Genomic DNA, 23,227 nt, shown 5'->3' with positions numbered 1-23,227 from the left:
ACCATGAATTCTTTCGAGTTCTTAAATATTCACTAAGCATTCGTTTCTTGTTATTTAATTTCTTATCACTTTTTTATTATTATTATTATTATTACTTTATATCCGATCCAACCAAAACGCTATTGCCAGTTGCAAAGTTCATGCTGTTTTATTTTTAATAGAAATAAACGAACTTGTATTTTGAGGATCAACTAACCCAGTTGGGAATAAGGGATTTCTTTCACCCATAATTTTTATCAATAGAAACCGAGCTCGGAATTAAATCATGATCCAATCCAGCGGCGCACATTTCAACTTCTTACCTCTGTTGATAATGATCTTATATTTCCTTTTTCTTTTCGGACCGAGAATATATATAACTCGAAGCATTACGTAATTGATGATTACATGTCATTCTATATTTCTATTATCATTAATTATCGATTTTTGGCAGTCGAGGAGGAGACAGATTATTCTCATCCTGAAACCTTGATTCATAAAACTGTTAGAACAAGTTCAAGAGATTTTATTAGCGAAAAGTTTTTACCATCGGGCGGTACTCCTCCGAGTCAAGCTGGCACACCGCTAACCACCAACCTCAAAAATTTGAAAGTTTTATTTCTCACAGCATTCCAGGATTCAAGAGGTTTTTGTAAGAAATTTAGTAAGGGATAAGAAAATCATCTCTGCTGTCTGACAAGTTCTGAAGCATGCGGAATTACGCCCATTATACATTCACTGGCATCTAACAAGTTCTGAGATGGTGAATCCATATGTAAAAGAGGCTAAAATTCAGAGCATAGGCATGTAAACCCATTAACGAAACCATACAGCGTTATATTAGAATCCGAAAAGTTTAAGCACTCAATGATCAATCACCAGATAATTTGTCTTGCATTTCCAAAGAATAATAATAGTAAGTTTCCGCTAACATGTCAACAGTTCTTACCAATGGGTGAACAACTACCCAAAATAATGCCTCTCCCAGTATGACACTGGACATCGTGTTCCTATTTTATACAAGCTTCTACCAGGAACTTGCTGATGTAGACAGATTTTCAGCGACTTACGAGAGAGCTGTTACTTTAACTTCCCTAAGCTAATTGAAAAAACGGGAAAAAAATAAAAAAGGAAGAAAAACAGAAATGCATGTGTCATAGTTCTTTCGGTCAGGCTCCTAATCTGAATGTGTCAAAGCTGATGCACTATTCGTCAATGCAGCTATCTCCTTTTCCTGCTGTTTTTTCAGATAACTCTGTGCAGTTGAGTTCACAATTTTCAAAAAGAAGTTTAAGAGCATGAGCCACACAACGGTGTTCCACATTCCAGCAAATGAGAAATCCCAATTTTTGACCTGGGGATGAATGAACAAAGAGGGCATGTAAATGAGAAACAGACCTGACAATCAATGCAATATTGCCGAGAATTAAAAGCATTTGAACGCAAAAAAAAATAAATTGAACCCTACAGTCAACTTATACAAGAACCATCTAGATGAAGCTATTGCTATCAATCAGGGTACCTTCATATCTGAGGATGCAGGAGGTGCAGGTGCCATATATTTTTCCTTCATTGCATGAAGTTTTGCTGTGAGGTGAGGCAAAGCAGGAGCGAAACCAGGTATAAGGCCGAGTACCCAGATCAACTCATTCTCTATCCAGTTAAGAAGTTGATTGTTGCAAACAGAAATAATGAAAATCGTCTGCCAAAAAAACAATTGACCAAGAGACCAATCACAAGCAATTCAAGAATAAAGCAGCATCCAACACCACCTTTTATCAAATCAACATTAATTTCAACTCTTGATTTCCATTTTCCCACCATATTTTAAAGTACTTGACAATATTATCAATGTTAAAAATTCATTTATACCAAACTAAGAGAACTAGGATGGTCAAAACACCAATCAGAGAATTGAAGTTTCAAGCACAAAAGCACCTAAAACTTGTTATAAGCTGAAAGTTTTTAAAAGGTCTGAGAGATATAAAGAAAACTTAGAAATATCACAAACCTGTATGTGAGTTTTAACAATTGCTTTTCCAATCAATGTTGCTGCAAAGAACTTCCAAAATGGAACCCCGAATTGTCCACACATAATGCCAGCAAGGTCAAATAGAGGATTTGGCACCTAAATATAGTATAACTCATCAGCAAGTTGCACATTAATAAGGAATGAATATGGCATGAACAGATACTAATCAACGTGGACTTGTTAGTACCAATGTCATGTATCTGATGACATAGAAGAATAAAATTACTTTGTTCTTATGTTTCATGAAAAGCACACCTCATAAATACAATGAAAACAGCAAGAGTAGAGCCACTATTATCTAAAAATATAATTTGTAATTTGAACAAAATTTTAAAAATTGTAAGAAGCCAAGCCCATTTGTTATCAGACCTGGTATTTGCCCCACATGAACACTAAAACAATGTCAAATTATTAAGGAAATATTGCACCTGTGAGGATAGATTACAAACATTAAACAGGTTTAAAAAGGGCAATTAAATGCATGTCAGAACATTTCAACTAGGAAGAGTCAATAAGGATCTTAATGCAGTCATGAGTACCAAGAGAACAAAAAAATGTCTCTCATGGAACGATCAGAGCTATTTTCAGAAAAAACTTATTAGTATAAAATATAGATGGGCATTGCACTAACCGAAGCAAGCACTAAAATTGTGAAGAAGTTCAAATGTTGAGAGTGGGTCAGAAGCCAATGTTTGATTGCTGTGAGGAGAGTAGCTATGATTCCACTATTTTCATCTAAAGAAGCATCCAATTCTTCCATGGCATCCAACTTGCTACCTGATATACGTGCTGCTCAAAGCGATGTAATCAATTTGCAAGAACAATTATGCTGAGAGGTTAACATATTAAATCAAATACATCAATTTGCAAGAACAATTATGCTGAGAGGTAAACATATTAAATCAAAACTAATGTTCGGCAGCTACCATACTCTCAACAAAGGCAACAGATAGAACAAACAGTTGTCTCATAAAGAAAAAAAAAGAAAGAAAAAAGGAATCAGATATGCACTTGAGAATAATAAACCACGATATTTGTTCTTTTTTTCTTTCAACATCTTGATATTGAGGTGGATTTGGTTACAGGCAACTCCTACTAGAAGGGATTGAGGCTTTGTTGTTGTTGTTGTTGTTGTTGATAGTAATAGAAACATGTTTGGAAATAAATAGGGGTGGCAATGGGTACCCACGGGTCATATTTCTTGATATATGTACCCTACCCCGTTACCTATCGAGTAAAAAATTTAGATGTCCATAAACTATCAGCAGATTTCGGTTATCTATATGGGTATTCATTATCTAATTATTATTTATGATCCAATAATAATAATCAGATTTAAATTATAAAATTATAATATAATATACGTGTTTTATTTTAATATTAAGAAGTGTATATATCATATTGTATTAAAACAAATCTAAATGTTCTAAAAATATATCAATACAGTGTTTAAATATGTTTTGGGTTAGGTTCGGACAAGTTTTGGGTCAGGTTTGACAATATTCATACCTTACCTACTACTCATTGAGTAAAGTAACATTAAAAAAAATATCCATCTATTCAAGTTGATATCTATTAGGTTCGGATTAAATTGTCATCCCTAGTAATAAACGGGGTTTAAGATCCTAGGTTTCATATAATCTCAAAAGTGGAAAAACCAAAATAGTCCTCTGTATAATCTGTGAAGAAAATCATGTCTGATACCCCAAACTATCATATTAATCCAGACATTCAGTCTGATAGTATGACATCAACCTCAGTGCATATGGATGGTCACAAGATCAGAGATAAGCATTTCATTCTTGGCAATTTTTTTAACCAGATAAATGTATTACAAATGCAGAAACTTAGCGCATACCTGCCCTTGAGATAAAATAAGGAGGAAGCTCCCCAAGTGCAGTCCCAACGCCCCACAAAATAGCCTCTATCTGGACCTGGAACAAAATGCTGCTAATAGGAACCCGCAATCCATGTGAGAATGGAAACACTGGGTCCCCAAACTCCTTGCAATCTTTGCCGAGCCATGAAGGAGCTCTTTTCAGCTGTATTGTATCATATGGAGCACTTTTTAAATCAACTCGGCCACATTGCATTGCCTTGATCGTGAAAAAGGCAATGTGAGGACCCAAATAAAGAACAAAAGTATGCAAACCAGATCCTGAAATAAAATTTAAGAAAACAAACAAAAGAAGAGATGAGAGATCAAGTTCGGTGAATTGCAGATCTAAATTAATTTATGTGAATGAAGCCAAAACAATAGACCAAAAATCATGTGAGAAGTAAATTGACACACTTTACAAGCACAGGGCACAGCCTAACTACCATGCAACTAGAGTTTATCAGGCAAGGATAAAGAGGATGATAAAGATAAAGGGTCCCTTGTCCAGCTACAATGTTGGATTTTATGATTTTGAAAACCTTGGAATACAAAACTAAGAAAAAAACTTGTACTACAGTAACTTATGTGACAAAAACATTATCAATAATTACATGCACCAAAAGTTGCCTCCAAATTCGAAGCACTCATATAGTTGCTGGCACTCTTCACTGTTCCCAATGCCAGAGTTTTTTTATATTCATCAAAGTAAATTTTGCTCACCAAGACCAATAGATGATGCAACGCCAAGGGCAATCCACCACAATCCAAATCGCAGATAATTAGAAAGTTCCTCAACATGCTGCAGAAACATGACACAGCAAGTAAGCAAAATCCCACTCTGTAAATTTCAAGTAGAGTGGTTAATGATGGAACAACATGAATGCTCACAGTGAGAGAGATAAACAGCATATGCAGATCTTAATATATTCACATGCATGTGAAAAGGTTTAACCATAGGGAACACTATAGTACCATGGCAGTAGCAATCCAAGAACATACAAAACATAACCTTTCACTTATAATTTCATCCATAGGAACATAACTTTAAGTGAACTCAAAGTACCTACAATTTTCTATACGCTGCAATACCTTTTCATGAGGACCGTCAATGGTCACAAGCACAATTCCAACAGCTGCAACCACTGTGCTTAATAGCATTAGCCAACCACCTCTAGCCAAAAGGTAGAATACTGATCTCTTACAGTATTGAACCATAGCCAAAACAAAAAACTTCAATGTTTTGAAGGGTTGTCCAGTCATCGTCAAATTCTCGAGTTCCTGCTGATGCCTTTCGTGAAGACCTGCAAAATACAGCAATTCTCTCAGGACATAGAATTTGGCAGGTACAAAAATTCATTCCTTCAAAACTTCATATTGTATGGCGTTCCTTGTTTTCCTTTTCAACCGGAAGCAGGCCAACAAGTAGCAACACGAGCTCTCCCTATCATACACATTTTCTACTGTCAATATGCTGAGCTAAATTAAATTACCTACACGCTCACCTAATCATTTCCACCTTGTTCCGCCGAAATAAAACAGATAAAAAAAAACAAAACTTTACCACATGGAAACCTCGAAAAATGAAGGCACAAGATATTCAAAAATGAAAATTTTCTTTTGCAGTTAGATCATGGATCTGCTTACATGGAAAATCCAAAAGGTTCAAATCAACGTAAAATTCATAGCAGTTCAATTTAATAAAAAAAAGGAAAGACATAACTTGAAATCGAAATCATGAAAGTAAGAGCGTAAAGAGAGCGAAGAAGCAGCTTGCCTGCGATAGACATGTCCATGTTTTGAGAAGAGGAGGCCGTTGCTTCTTTGCCAGACCCCATTACCATCAAAACATGCTCCGATCAAAATCACAGAAAAAACCCCTCTATCTTCGTCTTCTTCTTAATTATAATTAAATATTTTAAAAAAATCCCTCCTATTAATATAAATAAAAATTAATAGAAGGTGTTCTAATTTCCGTGATAATAATTATCACGAAATTAGAGCAAGAAAGGGGTTTTTTTTTTTCAGTGAAATAATTCTGTAGAGGTAGCTAAATAATAATATTTAAATGCTAGACTAATTGCAGATCTAAGAAAGAGAAAAGAAACAGAGAGAAAGGAGTTTGCTTTGCGTGGAGATCTCTTCTCTTGGTCAGTGGAGCATTTACCGTGCCTTCTCTCTCAGATAAGAGAACCCGCCGTCGCAACGCCACCAAAATAGTTCTCTCTCTAGCACAGGTTCTCTCTCTCTCTCTCAAGTTTCGATGGACGACAAATTAAAAATAGAAAGCTGAAATCTTTTGCAAATGTGCACTTGTCGAAATTGCTTTAATACCCCGGGAGAAAAGAGGATATAATTATTCTAGCATATGCTCCCATGCCAAGTATAGAAAAGGGTTAAATTATATTAGGTATGGTAATTTAAATCGAATTCCATGTAGATCAACTGGAATTAATGAATGGTTTTTAATATCTGAAATTAGATAAATAAAATATAAATATTTAAATTTTAATCTGATTAATAATTAATAAAATATAATAAAAACTCAATACATGGCTGCCAATTATCATTTATAATTGCTGTAATCTTTTCATATTCAAAACAAGGGAGAAACTGTAAATTGTAAATTTAGAAAAAGATATCACGAATGATGGTTTGATGATTCTTGCAGTATCTTTTGCTTACTACACCTTTCCGAATCTCACGAGGTGATAGAAAGTAAAACTTTCATGAATTTTTTAATTTGAATATGAATAATTTGTCTTTATTTTAAGGTAGATGGGTGAATTTAATCTTGATGTATGTACAGGGCTTAACTTAACCACAGGCAATGCCACAAAATATAAACTCAATCTCAAAATAAAAGATGGAGGATTTATCTTAATTTCTTCAAGCGATGTAGAGAGAAAACATAGGTGTGTAGATGGAGTATGGAACAGTATTTTTCTCTTAAACAGTTCAATTAAATTCTTTAAGGTTAGGTTCTATTTATTATTATGATAAATAAATAAAAAAGTATGCTAAAATAATTTAAAGTTTATTTGATATTATGATAGCGGTTATTTTTTAAAATATTTTTTTTATAAATGCATTCACTTTCTAATTAGCATTGGAATATGTACCACGGTTTGAATATAATTCAATTTAGTTTTTTTCTCAAAATTTATGGATTATAGAAATTTATAATCTTGTTAGATTGTTGGATTCAATGTAATACTCTTCACATAATTCTTGCCACACAAACAGCCCCTTAACCATTCGATGTGCAGGTACTCACTATGTTTGTGATTATCACACGGTAACAGTACTGTAAGGTAATAACTCCTTCCTTTTGGCACTAGTCTCCTCCCTAATTCGAGAAAATGCATTCATGAAGTAACTCATGTTGGTAATGTTAAAGTAAAGGAGATAAAAAATATTTATTTTTATTTTAAAAATATAAAAATCCATTCAAAAAACAAATTTATATCACGAGTAATCAGTCAAAAGTGGAGACAGAGAATAAGTGGGAGCCTGGACAGTTTTTTTTTATATAAAAAAAATAATCTAGGGCTAAATGTCCCTAAAAAAAATTAAATTTATCCTGATTTTGAGCCCTAGAAAATTATTCTACATTCGCTCCCGATCACAACCATGTTTGATGGCAGAAAAATAAAAGGCTAAGGCTAACCGCTAAAATCATGGGCAAACTCCAAAGTCAAGCCGTGCAAGTCAAGAAGAAGAAAACATGGATTAAGTCTCCTGAGACGCCATAAAATAAGGAGGATAATTCTTTCGGTGCTGATCTTATTATAATTAAGAGTTTCTGTAGCCTCTCGCCGTTGATGTCCACTACGGCCAGTCTAATCAACGATACTGACTCGTTTACGCCATTCCACCTGGGAACAAAAGTCATCCAACTGCTAAATAGTTAGGTGTTTTGGAATTGAGTTGGTAATTATAGTTTTAAATATTTTTTAATTAAAAATTTATTAAAAAAATATTTTTAATTTTGGTATATTAAAGCAATTTAAAAATTTAATAAATTTGTTTAAAAAATACTATTAAGTTTTAAAGCATGGCCTATTCCGCGTCACCGAAAATCTCACAGACAAACAAAAACTCGAGGGAAAACAATTATTTTCGCTTCCCCAAAACATCGAACCATTTTATATGCGTGTTTATCGTGGATCGAAGAGGACAGAACAGAAAAGCCTTTCTTGTTTTTTAAGAATATAAAGAAAAAACTAAAACGGAAGGGGGATTTTAACAATGCCATGTTACTTTAGCTCCAGACACGTGTGTGTTTGTAATAGCGACAATCAGGTTATTATTTCGCCCTTCTAACCAAAAATATGTGGATGGGCTGTGGGAAGAATTAGTTTCTTTTTTCTTTTCTTTTTTCACGGTAAATTAATTGTACTGCTCTTAAGAGCAAAAATAAATAAATAAATAAATTGGGATTTAGAGATTGTTTAGACTTTTTAGTTTTGAAGACATGGTAAAATGACTACCTGCTATTAGAATAAAAAAAAAACTACAACCCTTGACGTAGAGGTTTTTCTGTCTTCTCACTCTAGTTTTATATATATATATATATAGCCAAGTAAATTAAAGGGCAAATTTGATTCTTAATTTTTTAATTGTTATATATTTCAATTTTGATTTTTTTTTTAATTTTAACATTTAGAATTTTATTTTATTTTATTTTTATATAAATTTTGATCCTTATTTTTTTATTATTTATTTTTCTTTCTTATTTTCTTGATTTAATTTTTTTATATGTAAATTTTGTCTATATTCTTTTTATACACATATACACGTAAATATAACTTGTAGGTAAAAATATCTTGATAGTTGGTAATTTATAGGTGTTGATTAGTAGGGTTGTAATTGTAAACTTGTAATTTCCTTTGTAATCCGGTAAGTTTTGGAGTTTTCATTGCTAAAAACAAAACATAAATTACCAAAAATACACCCATTCATGTTTCTGTGTCAAAGAATTCTCATGCGTGGCTGTAATCAAATCAATAACCATCAGATTAATGTAAATTCTTTAATCATAAATTGTTAAGTTTTTTTTTTTTTGCATTCAAAGCATTTATAAGGGTTTTTATAAAATACATCAAAATAATATATTTTTTAATTTTTAAAAAAATTATTCCTGTATCAGCCAATCAAAACAATCCAATAAATTAAAAATAATAATATTTTTTTTATAAAATATGATTTAAAACACAATTTCAAAGCACGCTAATAACAAGGGCCAAACCATTCCACTGCTCTGAACTTCGCTGAAGAACATATAAGAGAAGGTTCCAGTTGATGTACCAAGCTTCTCATCAATGAATGTAAGTTTTCTTGAAATTCCATCAATGATTAAAGCTTTGTTTTCTTACCTTCAACGCCTGCACGTTGCTTAAACCACAATTTAAAAGTACAAGTATTGAATTTCGATTGCAATTATACCTGAAAGGTAGATAGTACTAGATCAAAGTGATTAAAGGTTGTTAATAATTAATCCTTGCAACTCGCCTCTCAACCTCCCTGGGCAAATTGCAAAGTTTGGTTTTGCAAGTTGATTTTAGTCCTTTTAATTTACTTAAGAGGCGTTTAGAAATGCATGGTAATTCCTATTTTTAAAAAATTTAATTTTTTTATATATTTTAGATCATTTTAATACATTAATTTTAAAAAATAAAAAATATTATTTTAATATAAAAAATACTTTAAAATATAATTATAACAGTAATAAATACCCTTGATCAGAATCAAAACAGCACTAGAATACTGGAGTGCATCCCGTAGTTAATCCAATTTATAAGAATTAGAGGCTAATAGTTGGACTACTTTGCGGCCCACGATCCAATCATCTCCTCGACATTTTGTTTTAAAGTTTCTTAATAGAGGTAGATACCCTGTGTGCATTTGATAATATACAATATGGTGTATATAAATTAAATAAAATTATTGATCAGGCTTGGATGGAAGATAGCATTAGCAGATAAAAGAATTTCTAAATCCTAAGCGCAGATGATAAGCCGAGATGCTAGGCCTGTTATCCGACAATATCCAACTGAACTCATAAAATCACATTCTTAATTATCCGATCACCGGCAACTATATTCCTGAAAATCATATTCAGGAAGCATCTAAAAATGCATAGTAAATAGCCCAGGACATTTCAAATGTATTAGCTCTCAGGCTAGCCAATGGGAGCCCTTGTAACTCAAGGGCCTGGAATTTTTCCTGAAATGACCTAGGTAAAATGTGGTGTAGATTGTGATAAATATTATTTTTTAAATTATATTTTAATTAAAAATATATTAAAATAATATTTTTTATTTTTAAAAAATTTATTTTTGATATCATCACAATAAAATAATCTGAAAGTACTAAAATAAATATTAATTTAAAATAAAAATATTTTTTTAAAAAATATATTTTTAAAATATAAAAATAATTATACGTATAGTAATTTACAGTAACAGATGATTATGAGGTTCATATAAACACATATTGTCATCGTTTTTCTAAATGGAAAAAAACAAAACACAAAACACTCTTGCATCAATTACAGACCCACCCCGGAAACCTCCTATGCTTGTTGTACCCACACAGGTCATAACCATGGCAATTTTTTACTCCTACAGGACGATGACAGGTGACGACGTGATAGGAGAAAGGTACATGGCATGGTTGTTGCCCCCCACCTCCCCGTCAGCTGCAACAATAAAATAATCTAGTTTCAGCTAGATTCGGTGGGATCAATATTGATATTCTTTTGCCCATATCCAAAGTTCCAAACAGAGAACAGGCTTGGTGTGATTGGACTGTAATTTTCCGTTTTTTTCTCAAAAAGGAGCAAAATAAAAAGAAAAAATCCCACTGGGCCTGTAATTGACCTTTGTTGAAGTTCACATTTTGACACCGAGATTGCGATGCGATTTGTATGAACAAAATGGAAAATTAGCATATAAAATATATATAAAATAATGAATTAATATAGTAAAAATTTCTTTTAAGAAAATAACAAATTTTTTAATATTATGGTTGTGAATAATGATAGTTAACTGTTTTAAATTGCAATATCAATTAAATCCATAACTAATTGATCGACTGATTAAAACAAAACTTTAAAAATATAAAAACTAAATCATTGAGATGATATTTTTGAAATCTAAATTTATAATGGTTGGAGTAGTGATTCAAAAACTTTTTTGTGAAAAATTAAGCACAATCCAATAGTTGAATAAAAAATCATAACCCTTTTAATCTATTATTTTAGTTTGACGTCATCAATTCTTTTTTTGGGCGTGGACTTGTTTTACTGGTCCATAAATGCATTTATTGGGGCATCTACTTAATCTATCTAGGACAGATTTTTATCTAGTCATGACAAATCTTTACTTAACTGCTTAGAATTATATACTATCGCAAGTCCAACTATATCATCAATACTAAAAGAAAAGGAACAATTATTATGTGAACAGTAATTTTTTAAAATTTTATTTGAAGTTTGTTTTGAGTATAAAATTTGGATAAATATATATATTGTAACTCGTAAAATATACTTGAAAGAAAAATTTATAAGATTATGGTTTTTATATGAAAAGTTTGATTGGTTGAACTAGATAATTGACAATGAAGTTATATGTTAAGTTATCGCGCCTAAAAAACACAATATATTTTAATGTCGCTATTATAAAATGTAACATTATCTTATTGCTCTTAGAAATAACAATATTTTATAAATATTGCACATTAAAAGCACGACAATGTAAACTATTTCACTAAATTATTTTCAAATTGTGTTTTATGTCAAAACTTTTAATTTATTATGATAATTTTTTTTTAAAAAATCCTCTACATTGGAAAGGGCCCGGTGTTCCATATTTGATTATGAATATATATATATATATATATATAACCCATAAAACCCATAATTGATCACTGGAACATCACTAATAGAAAGAGGGGACGTTAAATTAGATTGTAACATCTTCTTCCAACTTAATTTTTGTTGTCAATGATAAAAACAATCATACCAATAGTAATTTACAGTACCAGATGATTATTAGGTGCATATAAACAAATAATGTCATCGTTTTTCTAAAAGGAAAAAAACAAAACACAGAACATGCATCAATTACAGACCCACCCCAGAAACCTCCTATGCTTGTTTTTTTTTTTTTTTTTTTTTAATCCGGTGTGTCCGAGCCAGCTTGCGTGCATCACAACTAACCATAACAATTTTTTTAACGGTTTTAAATTGCAATAACACTTAAATTGATAACTATTTGTCTAATCAATTTAAAAAAAATCATAAAAATACAAAAACTAAGCCCCGGAGATTATATTTTTGAAATCTAAATTTATTTTTAATAGCTAGAGTAGTGATTCAAAAAATTCTTATGAAAAATTGAACACGATATAATAGTCGAATAAAAAATCATAATTTGTTGAATTATTATTTTAATTTGACTTTTCCAACTTATTTTTTGTATGTCAGTGAATCAGTTGTAATTTAATTACTATTAATATTCTTTTTTCCAAAGCCACCAAGAATTTTCGAATTCAAAAACACACACAAGCTATTAAAGCTTTCAATTTTTGAGAAATGATTGCATCCTCTGCTATTCTTGGCTCACTATGATCTACTTTGATTATTATTATTTTTTTATCAAGATCAAAAATTTTCTTTTAGAAAGTTCAGACTAGTTACGTTGTGCATATAGAATAAAAGAGACTTCCTTACAGACCTGGAGCTTTAAATTACAACCACAAGGTCCACAGCCCTCGCACACCAGCACATGATAGGGAGATTGAACCCAACCCGTCCAAACCATTCTCTCTCTGTTTTTTTTTTAGTATTTTTTGAACTGTCCTAATCGAGTTTTAAGAGCCATTAACGCCTGGCCCCAAAAGCACATGAAACCATATTGATTTCAACATTAGCCAACCAATAAACGTAATTAGTTTGCGCAACTTCAACAATTCTTTAGCTTCAAGCATTCAAACCCTTGTGTAGTTGGCAAGTCATGCGAGTAGTGTCACTACGGCACACTAATTATAATAATAAAAAGATATTTGATAGTGTGGTAGTGATTATTTTTTAAAGTGTTTTTTACTTGAAAATAGATTAAAATAATATATTTTTTATTTTTAAAAAATAATTTTTGACATCAGCACATTAAAACGATCCAAAAAATATTTTTAAAATTAATTTTAAATAAAAAAAATTAATTATTTTAAGAAATATAATTTCAATCTCATTAACAAACGCTATCAAAGATGATAAACTACTTTAATATGTTTTTATAATAAAATATTTTTTAATCTTATATAAAAAGGATTTGAACTCGTAAATTTTTTTGTCGTCACTGGACCGGAAATCTATTGATGAAGTAAATTTAGTTTGATATGTGAAACTGATTTCAGGTAACATAAAAAAGGAAAAAAAAATTTGATTGCAAGATGAGAGCTAGCTACAATTTTGAGACGGGTTTGATTTCAATATATGAAAAATAACTTGAAATAGCCCAGAAGGGACTTAATTGAATTTTTTATTTTAACAAGGACGGGATAGATACTCAGTAAATCAAAGTTAAAACCATGACGATTTTATAATATACGAAGCTGCATGTATTAATAAAGTTTCGCTGTAGGTAGATGAGTACAAGAAATAGAAAACCGAGAAATTACTCCTCTTTGATTGGAAAGCCAGTAATTGCTTAGTACACTGAAACGAGGTGGCGTTGTCGTGAATCGTGTATCCTGAAACCATACGGGTCTAGATCTGGTAAATAAAAATTACTTTATATTGTCATGTGATCATACTAAATCTGATCTTATTTTATATTGCCAGATTCCAAGAAACAGCTGAGCCAGCAAGAATATCAGGTAACCTAAGGTGAAAACATATCACGTGTGTAGGGGGGAAAGAGAGGTGTAATAACCAATTTAATATTCTAAAAAACAATTGATGAACCCTTATATTTTAATAAATTTTATTAGTTATTGTTAAATTAATCGGGTGCAAGTATATTTTTTTATATTTTATAAGTATATTGAAATGATTAAATTATTTTTAAAACGAAACTTATTTAACTAGTTTTAAATAATTTTTTTATATTTTGATCATAATTTTTTAGTTATTATCGAGTTGATTAATAAATAATGTTTTTAATATATATAAAATATAATTTGAAAATCAAAACTGCACACGCTAGCGGGTGGAGGCGCTCACGATCTTCAAACAGTGCGTACGGCATCCGAACAATAGCTTTTGCAACGAAGTTTAAAGCATCAAAACATCGCCTTTCACATGTGGCAGAGCATGTTGTTCTGTATATGTGTTGCTAAGCACATGTTCTTTTTTCTTTTTCACTTTTCTCTCTCATTCTTGATGATAATTCAAAATTCCAAAGTTATAGTGTTATTAACTAATACTTTAATTTTTATCCTTATTTTTAGTTTTTGTTACCGGCTCTTTTATCAAAATTTGATTTATTTTTTATTTTATCGTTGAATCCATAATTATAATTTTGTTATTTTTTTTCAAATCTAGTCCTTTTTTATTTATTTATTGTCTTTGATTTTTTTTGTCAATTTGATTTTTCTTTTCAATTTTTTCTTAAATTCAGAATTATAAGTTGTCCTCTCATCTATTTTTTATTTTTAATTTTTGTTTTTATTCTTTTAATTATTGTTTTTTGTTTAGATCCTTTTGTATAATTAATTTTTTTTTTAATTTTATCATTTAACATTTGATTTGTTAGGAATTAAGCTTCGTATGTTTTTTCAAATGGGATGGTTTAGTTTAATGACTCGGGTCACGAATTTAAAAAGTTAATACTGATTGGAATTATTTTTTTATTTTAAAAAATGAGCTTTGTGATTTTATTTCAATTAAGCTACCCTAATCTCATGAATAGGGGCAACAAGTTTGGTTTGTTAACTTAAGTGTTTTTCTATGATTTTTTTTATATCATTCTCAAGTTTTTTTATTCAAAAGTAGTGTTTTTTTTTTTTTTTTTAAATCAAGCTTCATCATTTTTCTTATTTCCCCTTTTATTAAGTTATCTCATTCGCATGATTCGGTTTGCGAGGTTTGATGGCCTTACCTTGATTTACAAGTGTTTTGTTTTTGCTTCTTTTTGTTAATTGTTTTTGTTTTTAATTTTATCCATCAACACTTGAATTGTTAGAAATAGTCTATTATTATATTGTTTTTCAATTTTTTTTTATATGAAGTTGTCCAGTATCTAGGGTTGGAAGTTTGCCACACTAGCTCATATTGACTCGAGAAGCTTTATTTTGTTATTATTTTTTTTAATTTTTGTTGTTTAACATTGAGTTATCTTGGAATTCAACTCTATAGTTTTTTGTCCTTTCTAACACAGAGTGTTTTTTTTTTTTTTCCATTATTATCATTTTGTATTTTAAAATTGAATCCATTTAATGTAATTGTTTTTTTATATCATATAATTCAATGAAACAATTTATTAGATTAATATAACTTACAACTCTGAGTTATGAACTTTTTTTTCTTTTAAAAAGCTAGCAGAATATTATTTTTTTTTTTTATTATAAAAAAATCGACTCATCCAGCAATAAAATGCAGAACACCAATCTAGTAACTTGTTTAAAAGCCCTCTACAGGGTAGAGGATTTGACTAATTCGATTCACATTTATTTAGTTTTTCTATCCCGTCTGCAGTTGTATTATTTTTCCCATGAGTTAATTAATAAAAATAATCAATCATTTTAGAAACCATGTAATCAATCTTAATGTTTTTAATTTAGTATTTTCATCAATTTTATATCCCTTTCTATTTTTTTTCTCCTGCGAGAAACAGAGAAAGAAAAAGAAAAGTAAATGTAAAGAATGAGGAAAGAATGCATTTTTAAAAACAGAATACTACTAAATTAAGAATGGTCAAGATCACTAATCAAAAGATCATTTAATTATTTTTGTATTACAATAAAAATTTATATTTTTGTACAAAATTTTTAAATTATCAAGTTCAATTGGTGATGGGGTATTTGCCGAACTGGAATTTTAAAAGATTTTAATTTTTTTTAACTTTAAATTATTTTTTATGTATTTTTAAATTATTTTAATTTGTTTATATTAAAAATAAATTTTTAAAAATAAAAATAATATTATTTTAATTCATTTTAAAATAAAAAATATTTTAAAAATAACTACTATTATTATCTCAAACACCCTAAAATATAAATCTTACAACTTCACAAATTAATATATATGTTTAATTTAAATCGATTTTTTTAGCATGATTAACTTCACAAATCAAGATGCATATGGATCATATCTCTTAATCTTTGAGGTCTGATATTTTTTTTTTTCATATCCAAGTTCTGAACAGTGAGCACTATTGGTCCCAGGGGGTTGACCAAATATTAGCTGAGCATGGAAATTGTTTGATATCTGTACTAATAATAAAAAATTGATTCATCTGGAGATTCCTGGATTTGGTCCGCAAGGATCTCATGTCAGCAAAAAAAAAAAGAAAAAAGAAAAAGAAGAAAAAGGAAGGTATAGTTTAATTTGATGACAGCACTTCCGCGTATTGATAGAAGAAGATTTGTGGCCAAAGAGGTTACGAGGGTAGGCCGAAACGACGCTTGCAGGTTTTTATTAATAAATCCACTTTAAAGTAGTGGCAGCCTGGCCAGTGGTCAGTGGCCATTACACGCGCTCATGTGATCACTTCCATATGGGACAGAAACATGTTGGTTAATTATGTCAGGAAATTTGCTCCTTGCATTATGGAACCCCTCGGTCTTATTTTACATCCTCGAAAAATTGAAGACAAAAAAATTAGCGCAAGATTAGGAATATCTGTAAGAGTTCGGAATATGAAAAGGTTGGCACTGAAAAGGTCTAGAACAATAATGGATAGTGTTATAATAGTTATTTTTTAAAATAATTTTTATTTAAAAATATTAAAATAATATTTTTTATTTTTAAAATTTACTCTTAATATTAAAAATTAAAACAATAAAAAAATAATAATTTAATTCCTATAAAAAATAATTTTCAACCGTAAAAATAATTGAACCTGAAAATAATTATGAAATGATGCAACGGTGGATTATACCGAGAAAAGAAAACCCAAATGGCATCATTGAATTTATATATATTTTTTCTTTCTGAACTAGCTATGTAATCCTGGTAGAAAAACTCGTTTATTTCAGCTCATTAATCAATCAACCTCACCTGTTTAACTTCAACCCCATTTAATTTATTCTTTCCTTACATGTTCCTCCAAAGTTAACAATAATTGCTCCAGATTTTTAGAAATCTCAGTTCTTATTACTTCACAATCAAGAAAATGCCATAATTGACCATCCAATTCATAATGGGCAGGCCCAGAAACCACAACAACCACCGAGTGTTTCTGGGTTTTAGCCTCCGCTGTCATGCTGCTAATGCACAAGTGCAATCCATTCTCCAAGGGAAAAAATGAGACCAGGAGAGGAGAGTATCCTATGTTACCAGCAAGATGGTAAGCCGCAAAAACCAAACATCGATTCACCGGATTTCTTGTTCTTTTCAAGAAAACCAAATGGAGCATGCGCATTTTTGTTTTCTATTCTGGAGAAGAGAGGACTGTCAACTGCTATTATTACTTCTCACGAAACTTCATCTCCATCGCGTTGTTCTTCGTCATGACTAATGAAAACGAAGTTGAGGAGAGCATGGACAAGACGTCTAAACCCAGCTCAGACGGCTGGCTTCCCGGGTCGTGCAAGCTATGCTGGCTAAATATTATTGGCTAGTTGCCCTGAGCAGGCCGGGGTTTTTCTTGCACGGTTAGTCATGTCCTGCACATGAGGGGAAATCTCGTGGCGATTCCTAGCAAACAATCGGGGGCTCATTGACAGGCTCCTGTCCAAGTTTGCTCGATCTACTGTGTGTCGGATGGCTTATGTTTGCCACGTGAGGCTGTAGCAGTTCTTTTCTTGACTTCTTGGTACCTTAAAAAGGCAAGTAATTTACACTTAAAGTATAATCAAAACCCAAATACGAGGCCTTTGATTCGCCAAATTCACAGCTGAGATCTCCAGTTAGGCTAGCTTGTTCATCTTGATCACTACCAAATTTAATCCAAGTCACAAAACCATTGTTCTAGCTATCAATTATACATATTTAGAACTCACAATAGCGAGGGACATCAATTATACATAAACCTCATTAGCATATGTTTATACTGGATTTGGCTAACCTTAACTTGTATACTGACCTAGCACTGGTGAATTATAATTATATACTTTCTCCACAGTAATTGTCCAGCAAGAGTGGTCAGGTGAGTCATTTAAATCTAGGCAACAACTACTCCGACAGAAACTTAGTTTTAACTTAATCCAACAGGCTGGCATGAAAGCATCAACTCTCATAAGCTAACAATCTTTAAAGATGCATCATGTATGGATTGAGATGGTTATCCACATTCATAAATATTAAAGTAATGCGTACACGTGAATGTGTGGGCATTAAAAAAAGGTTCCACCTTAATTTTGGATTAATAAAGAGATAAATACTTAAATTCCTTCGGGACCCCACTATTAGTTGTCAACATCGATTGTATTTTAAGATCCTTCGGGGAAGACCAAGACTTAAATAAATCCAAGAAAAAAACCACTGAATATCGCAACAAACACACCGCACAGAAGCCAATCTGGCTATATATCCCATAAACTTGGCCTCTAGGTGCCACCCCTCTTTACATCACCTTACTCTAAGAATCTTGGTTACTCTTCTTGTTGAGCTTTCCAAATGGGGTTCTGCCCTGTCTCAGAGATGTTTCACAAAGTAATGGAAAGGTTCTGTACGCAGCCTAAGAACAAGGCCAAAGGCAATGAGGTGGAAGGGAGAAGGAAGATCAAGGGCACAGTGGTGTTGATGAAAAAGAACGTTTTGGACTTCCATGATATAAAAGCTTCGTTTCTTGATCGGGTTTATGAGCTGTTGGGCAAAGGTGTGTCTATGCAGCTTGTTAGTGCTGTTCATCAAGACCCAGGTTAGCCTACTCCCTCCCTCAGCCTCTCTTAAGTTTCTTGAATGGCACTATTGCCCAAAAGATTTGAGGAAAAGAGAATAATGTAGTGAAGCTTCTTGAATAAAGATAAAATGACTTTTTTTTTAACCAAACAGCAAATAACTTCACCGTCATCCTCTAGCCACTGTTCACTTCTCTCTGTTGCCAGACAACCGAGAGGAAAAAACACACGATGGAGAATTTTCTAGTAGTTTCACTCCAAATTCAGGTCTTCGGGGAAACAATTGAATTGTGTTTTTTTAGTAGCTGATGATTTTTTTGTTTGTTTATTCTGAGAAAGTGATCGCTAAGGATTTACTAGTTACATGCGAGATTAAGAAATTATAATTGTTGAAGTTGGCTTTGAATATTCTTTCTTGTTTAATCTTGCCAAGAAAGTTTGCAATAACAGAATCAAAATCAAGTTTGATTAGGCTAAAACTGGGAATTTTGTGGTGTTTAGCAGATAGCTTGCGAGGGAAGCTTGGAAAAGTAGCATCCGTAGAGAAGTGGGTTACCACAAGAACACCATTAACAGCTGGAGAGACTGTATTCACAATTACTTTTGAATGGGATGAAAACATGGGCCTTCCTGGGGCCATCATCATTAAAAACAATCACCGCAGCCAGCTTTATCTCAAGACAGTCGCTCTAGAAGATGTTCCTGGCCATGGTCGGGTGCTTTTCATCTGCAATTCTTGGGTTTATCCGTCGCATCGTTACAAGTATAATCGTGTGTTTTTCTCTAATAAGGTAATTAGATTTTCGAATAATCCAATAAATAGGAGATTGTGTGCCGAAAATTATGTTTTATTGTGCTACTTTTGTGAATAGTCTAGAGCCAGGATGTGTGCTTTATGTCAATCTGGGCCGTATAGTTAGTGCCTTTTATCATGATTGTTGCCTTTTTAACCTCAATTATTTAGAACCTCGATATTTTATTCCCTCCTTTTGCAGGCAAAATCACAAACCACTGTTTATTTTCCAGCTAGAACTGCACTTTCCCCAACTCTGAGTTTTTCTTTCGATCATGACCATCTTCATAATGGTGTTAAATTGTTTTCTTTGTTGTTGCTTTCACTACCACTTCCTTTTTGTACCTTTTCTTCCTTCATGATCTGTGTATCAGGCCAACTCCTAGTGCCGAAAGTTTTGCGAATGTATCAAGGCAGGTTTTGGATAAAAAGGTGGATTCATGAACATGTTGACGGATTTTGCATCAGGCATATCTTCCATGTCAAACACCTGAGCCATTGCGGTTATATAGAGAAGAAGAGCTTTTAAATCTCCGTGGACATGGAAAAGGTGAGCTGAAGGAGTGGGATAGAGTCTATGACTACGATTACTACAACGATTTGGGGAATCCAGACAAGGGTGAAGAATATGCACGCCCTATTCTTGGAGGAACGGAAGAGTATCCATATCCCCGAAGAGGAAGAACGGGTCGGAGAAAAACAAAAACTGGTTAGAAACCTAAACTTAAATCACTCTTGACATACATTTATATCTAGCGACTCTACATGGGGTCTCAGAATCTCTAGTAGGATAGAGCATGCAAGTATAGCGCATAGAGAGTATCTGTTCGCTGAGTTACTTTTGTAAGAATGTTGGATGCATGCGTTTTTGTCAATTCACAATCAGCAATTTAGTTTTACCATTTTAACAGACCCCCGTACTGAAAAAAGATTGCCGCTTTTAAGTCTGGACATCTATGTTCCAAGAGATGAACGGTTTGGGCATTTGAAGTTTTCAGATTTTCTTGCCTATGCTCTGAAATCCCTGGTTCAGATATTGCCCCCGGAGATCAAATCTTTATGTGACAAAACTATCAACGAATTTGACACCTTTGAAGATGTACTAAACCTTTATGAAGGGGGAGTTAAGCTACCAAATAAACCCACTCTCCATAAAATAAGGGATCACATCCCCTGGGAGATGCTCAGGGAACTTGTTCGTAATGATGGAGAGCGGCTCCTTAAATTCCCAAAGCCTGATGTTATCAAAGGTGCACTAATGAAAACTTTTTTCTCCCAGTTAGCTTGCAATAATTAGAATTTCACTTCGTGTATACAGTACTTGGAAATTTGAGGTTTTCATGGTATGGTTTCAGGGGACAAGTCTGCTTGGAGGACAGATGAAGAGTTTGCACGGGAAATGCTTGCTGGAGTCAACCCAGTTATCATTAGTCGCCTCCAAGTAAAACACAACTTGCATTAGACTACCTGATGATTATTTTTTTATGATCTTTAAAGCTTGATAAATTAGTAAAATATACCTGCAGGAGTTTCCTCCAGCCAGCAAGCTAGACCCTAAAGCATACGGAAATCAGAACAGCTCAATAAGAAAAGAGTTAATAGAAGAGAACATGAATGGCCTAACCGTAGATCAAGTACTAATCATGATTCATTTCTTTGACGTCCTTATCTATACTATGCATTCAACATTAGAATCAAGGAACACTCAAGGTTGTCTACCTGAAAAATGGATGTTTCAATTTTTCTGATTTAGGCACTCAAAAGCAACAGGCTGTATATATTGGATCATCATGATGCATTGACACCATACCTGAGGCGAATAAACTCAACCAGCACAAAGACTTATGCCTCTAGAACAATCCTGTTGCTTCAAGATGACGGGACATTGAAGCCATTGGCAATTGAGTTGAGTCTACCACATCCACAAGGGGACCATCATGGCGCTGTCAGCAAGGTTTTCACCCCAGCAGAACATGGTGTTGAAGGCTCAGTATGGCAACTGGCCAAAGCTTATGCGGCTGTAAATGATTCTGGATACCACCAGCTTGTTAGCCACTGGTATGATTCCAAATCAAAAGGGATTTCATAATGGCATAACTTGAAGCTTATTCTAATTAAGAATTCACCGGGCTGATTCTGCTCATGTTTGCAGGCTGAACACTCATGCTGTAATAGAGCCATTTGTAATTGCCACAAACAGACAATTGAGTGTTATTCACCCCATCAACAAGCTCTTGCATCCTCATTTTCGTGACACGATGAATATAAATGCCTTGGCTAGGCAGATCCTCATCAATGCTGGTGGAGTACTGGAGAGAACTGTTTTCCCAGCCAAATATGCAATGGAAATGTCTTCTTTTGTTTACAAGAACTGGGTTTTCACCGAGCAGGCACTCCCTGCAGATCTCATCAAAAGGTAAAGCACCGAACCTTAAACCATAAAAATACGCTCTTATCTTTACTTTTTATCGAAAGCCAAACTAAAATCTATCCAACTTCGCTATCATCAAGAGGAGTGGCAGTTCAAGATTCAAGCCAGCCACATGGCCTCAGACTTCTGATAGAAGATTATCCCTATGCTGTTGATGGGCTAAAAATCTGGTCAGCAATTGAAACATGGGTCAAGGAATATTGTGCTTTCTACTACCCCACAGATGATTTGATCCAAGGTGATATTGAACTCCAATCATGGTGGGCAGAGATCCGTAATGTCGGCCATGGTGACAAGAAGGATGAACCATGGTGGCCTGAGATGCAGACACTCGCTGATGTCACACAAACATGCACCGTTATCATATGGATAGCCTCGGCCCTCCATGCAGCTGTCAATTTTGGGCAATATCCATATGCTGGCTACCTCCCTAACCGCCCCACCGTAAGCCGTCGATTCATGCCTGAGCCAGGGACCCCTGAGTACGATGAGCTTGCGAAAAATCCAGATGCAGCCTTCCTGAAAACAATCACAGCCCAGCTACAAACCCTACTCGGTGTATCACTGATTGAGATTTTATCAAGACATTCGACTGATGAGGTTTACCTTGGACAGAGAGACACTCCCGAGTGGACTTCAGATAGTGAACTGCTGGCAGCATTCGAGAGATTTGGAAGGAAGCTGGTAGAAATTGAAAACAAAATCATGGATATGAACAATGACAAGAGATGGAAAAACAGAGTTGGGCCTGTACAAGTTCCTTACACTCTACTCTTTCCTAACACCACAGATTACTCCAGAGAGGGTGGACTCACCGGCAAGGGCATTCCTAACAGCGTGTCAATCTAATTCATTGGATCCAACTAGTATTTCTTTTAGGCAGTCAGGTAGATAGTAGGTTTTAAAAATGGTGTGATGGCCAAGTAAAAAGGCGGTCAGATAATATTTTTTGCGTTCAGGTTTTTCTTTCGTTGATGATTTGTCGAAGGTAAAGTGCATCTGCAAGCATCTACAAATAGCAGGAAATGTGTGGTGTGCCTTTCTAGTAATGCATTCATCTATAAATTATTTTTTTATCTTCAAAAAATAAAATAAAATTATTTTTGA

General features: G+C 32.9%; 2 protein-coding genes across 5 annotated transcripts; one reads left to right on the top strand and one right to left on the bottom strand.

The window, feature by feature from the left end:
• Positions 1 to 847: 847 nt before the first annotated feature.
• On the bottom strand, positions 848 to 6,200 carry LOC118046612 (vacuole membrane protein KMS1). Of its 2 annotated transcripts, none has more exons than XM_035055604.2 (8): positions 5,665 to 6,200; positions 4,980 to 5,191; positions 4,611 to 4,689; positions 3,870 to 4,169; positions 2,643 to 2,788; positions 1,991 to 2,107; positions 1,502 to 1,681; positions 848 to 1,333 (listed from the first exon to the last, which is right to left on the bottom strand). In XM_035055604.2, exons 1-8 carry the CDS (start codon positions 5,729 to 5,731, stop codon positions 1,157 to 1,159), a joined length of 1,278 nt encoding a protein of 425 aa, XP_034911495.1. In that variant the 5' UTR covers positions 5,732 to 6,200; the 3' UTR covers positions 848 to 1,156. The 2 variants fall into 2 exon arrangements, with proteins under 2 accessions (XP_034911495.1, XP_034911493.1); XM_035055602.2 differs by having other exon boundaries at positions 2,643 to 2,800; positions 5,665 to 6,199.
• A 12,317-nt stretch (positions 6,201 to 18,517) lies between these two features.
• LOC118046620 (probable linoleate 9S-lipoxygenase 5) lies at positions 18,518 to 23,095 on the top strand. 3 transcript variants are annotated; one of them, XM_035055613.2, is made up of 9 exons: positions 18,519 to 18,916; positions 19,398 to 19,687; positions 20,158 to 20,398; positions 20,601 to 20,939; positions 21,045 to 21,130; positions 21,216 to 21,323; positions 21,443 to 21,747; positions 21,842 to 22,105; positions 22,201 to 23,095. In XM_035055613.2, the coding sequence occupies exons 1-9, from the start codon at positions 18,673 to 18,675 to the stop codon at positions 22,967 to 22,969; spliced, it is 2,646 nt and encodes an 881-aa protein (XP_034911504.1). In that variant the 5' UTR covers positions 18,519 to 18,672; the 3' UTR covers positions 22,970 to 23,095. The 3 variants fall into 3 exon arrangements, with proteins under 3 accessions (XP_073267926.1, XP_034911504.1, XP_034911505.1); XM_035055614.2 differs by having other exon boundaries at positions 18,520 to 18,916; positions 19,401 to 19,687; XM_073411825.1 differs by lacking the exon at positions 21,216 to 21,323 and having other exon boundaries at positions 18,518 to 18,916.
• The last annotated feature ends 132 nt before the right edge of the window (positions 23,096 to 23,227 follow it).

Source organism: Populus alba, chromosome 10 (assembly GCF_005239225.2).
Source record: "Populus alba chromosome 10, ASM523922v2, whole genome shotgun sequence".
NCBI classification, from domain to species: Eukaryota; Viridiplantae; Streptophyta; class Magnoliopsida; order Malpighiales; family Salicaceae; genus Populus; species Populus alba.
The sequence above is the reverse complement of the archived record's forward strand: the minus strand, read 5'-3'. Positions and strand labels throughout refer to the sequence as shown.

Coding starts and splice junctions, on each gene's coding strand:
- LOC118046612 (XM_035055602.2), bottom strand. CDS start 5,731: ATGGTAATGGGGTCTGGCAAAGAAGCAACGGCCTCCTCTTCTCAAAAC. Junction 2,108..2,642: donor CAATTTTAGTGCTTGCTTCG/GTTAGTGCAATG, acceptor TACTATATTTAG/GTGCCAAATCCTCTATTTGA. Junction 1,682..1,990: donor TTGTTAAAACTCACATACAG/GTTTGTGATATT, acceptor TTTTTTTGGCAG/ACGATTTTCATTATTTCTGT.
- LOC118046620 (XM_035055613.2), top strand. CDS start 18,673: ATGGGGTTCTGCCCTGTCTCAGAGATGTTTCACAAAGTAATGGAAAGG. Junction 19,688..20,157: donor GTGTGTTTTTCTCTAATAAG/GTAATTAGATTT, acceptor ATTTTGCATCAG/GCATATCTTCCATGTCAAAC. Junction 20,399..20,600: donor TCGGAGAAAAACAAAAACTG/GTTAGAAACCTA, acceptor CCATTTTAACAG/ACCCCCGTACTGAAAAAAGA.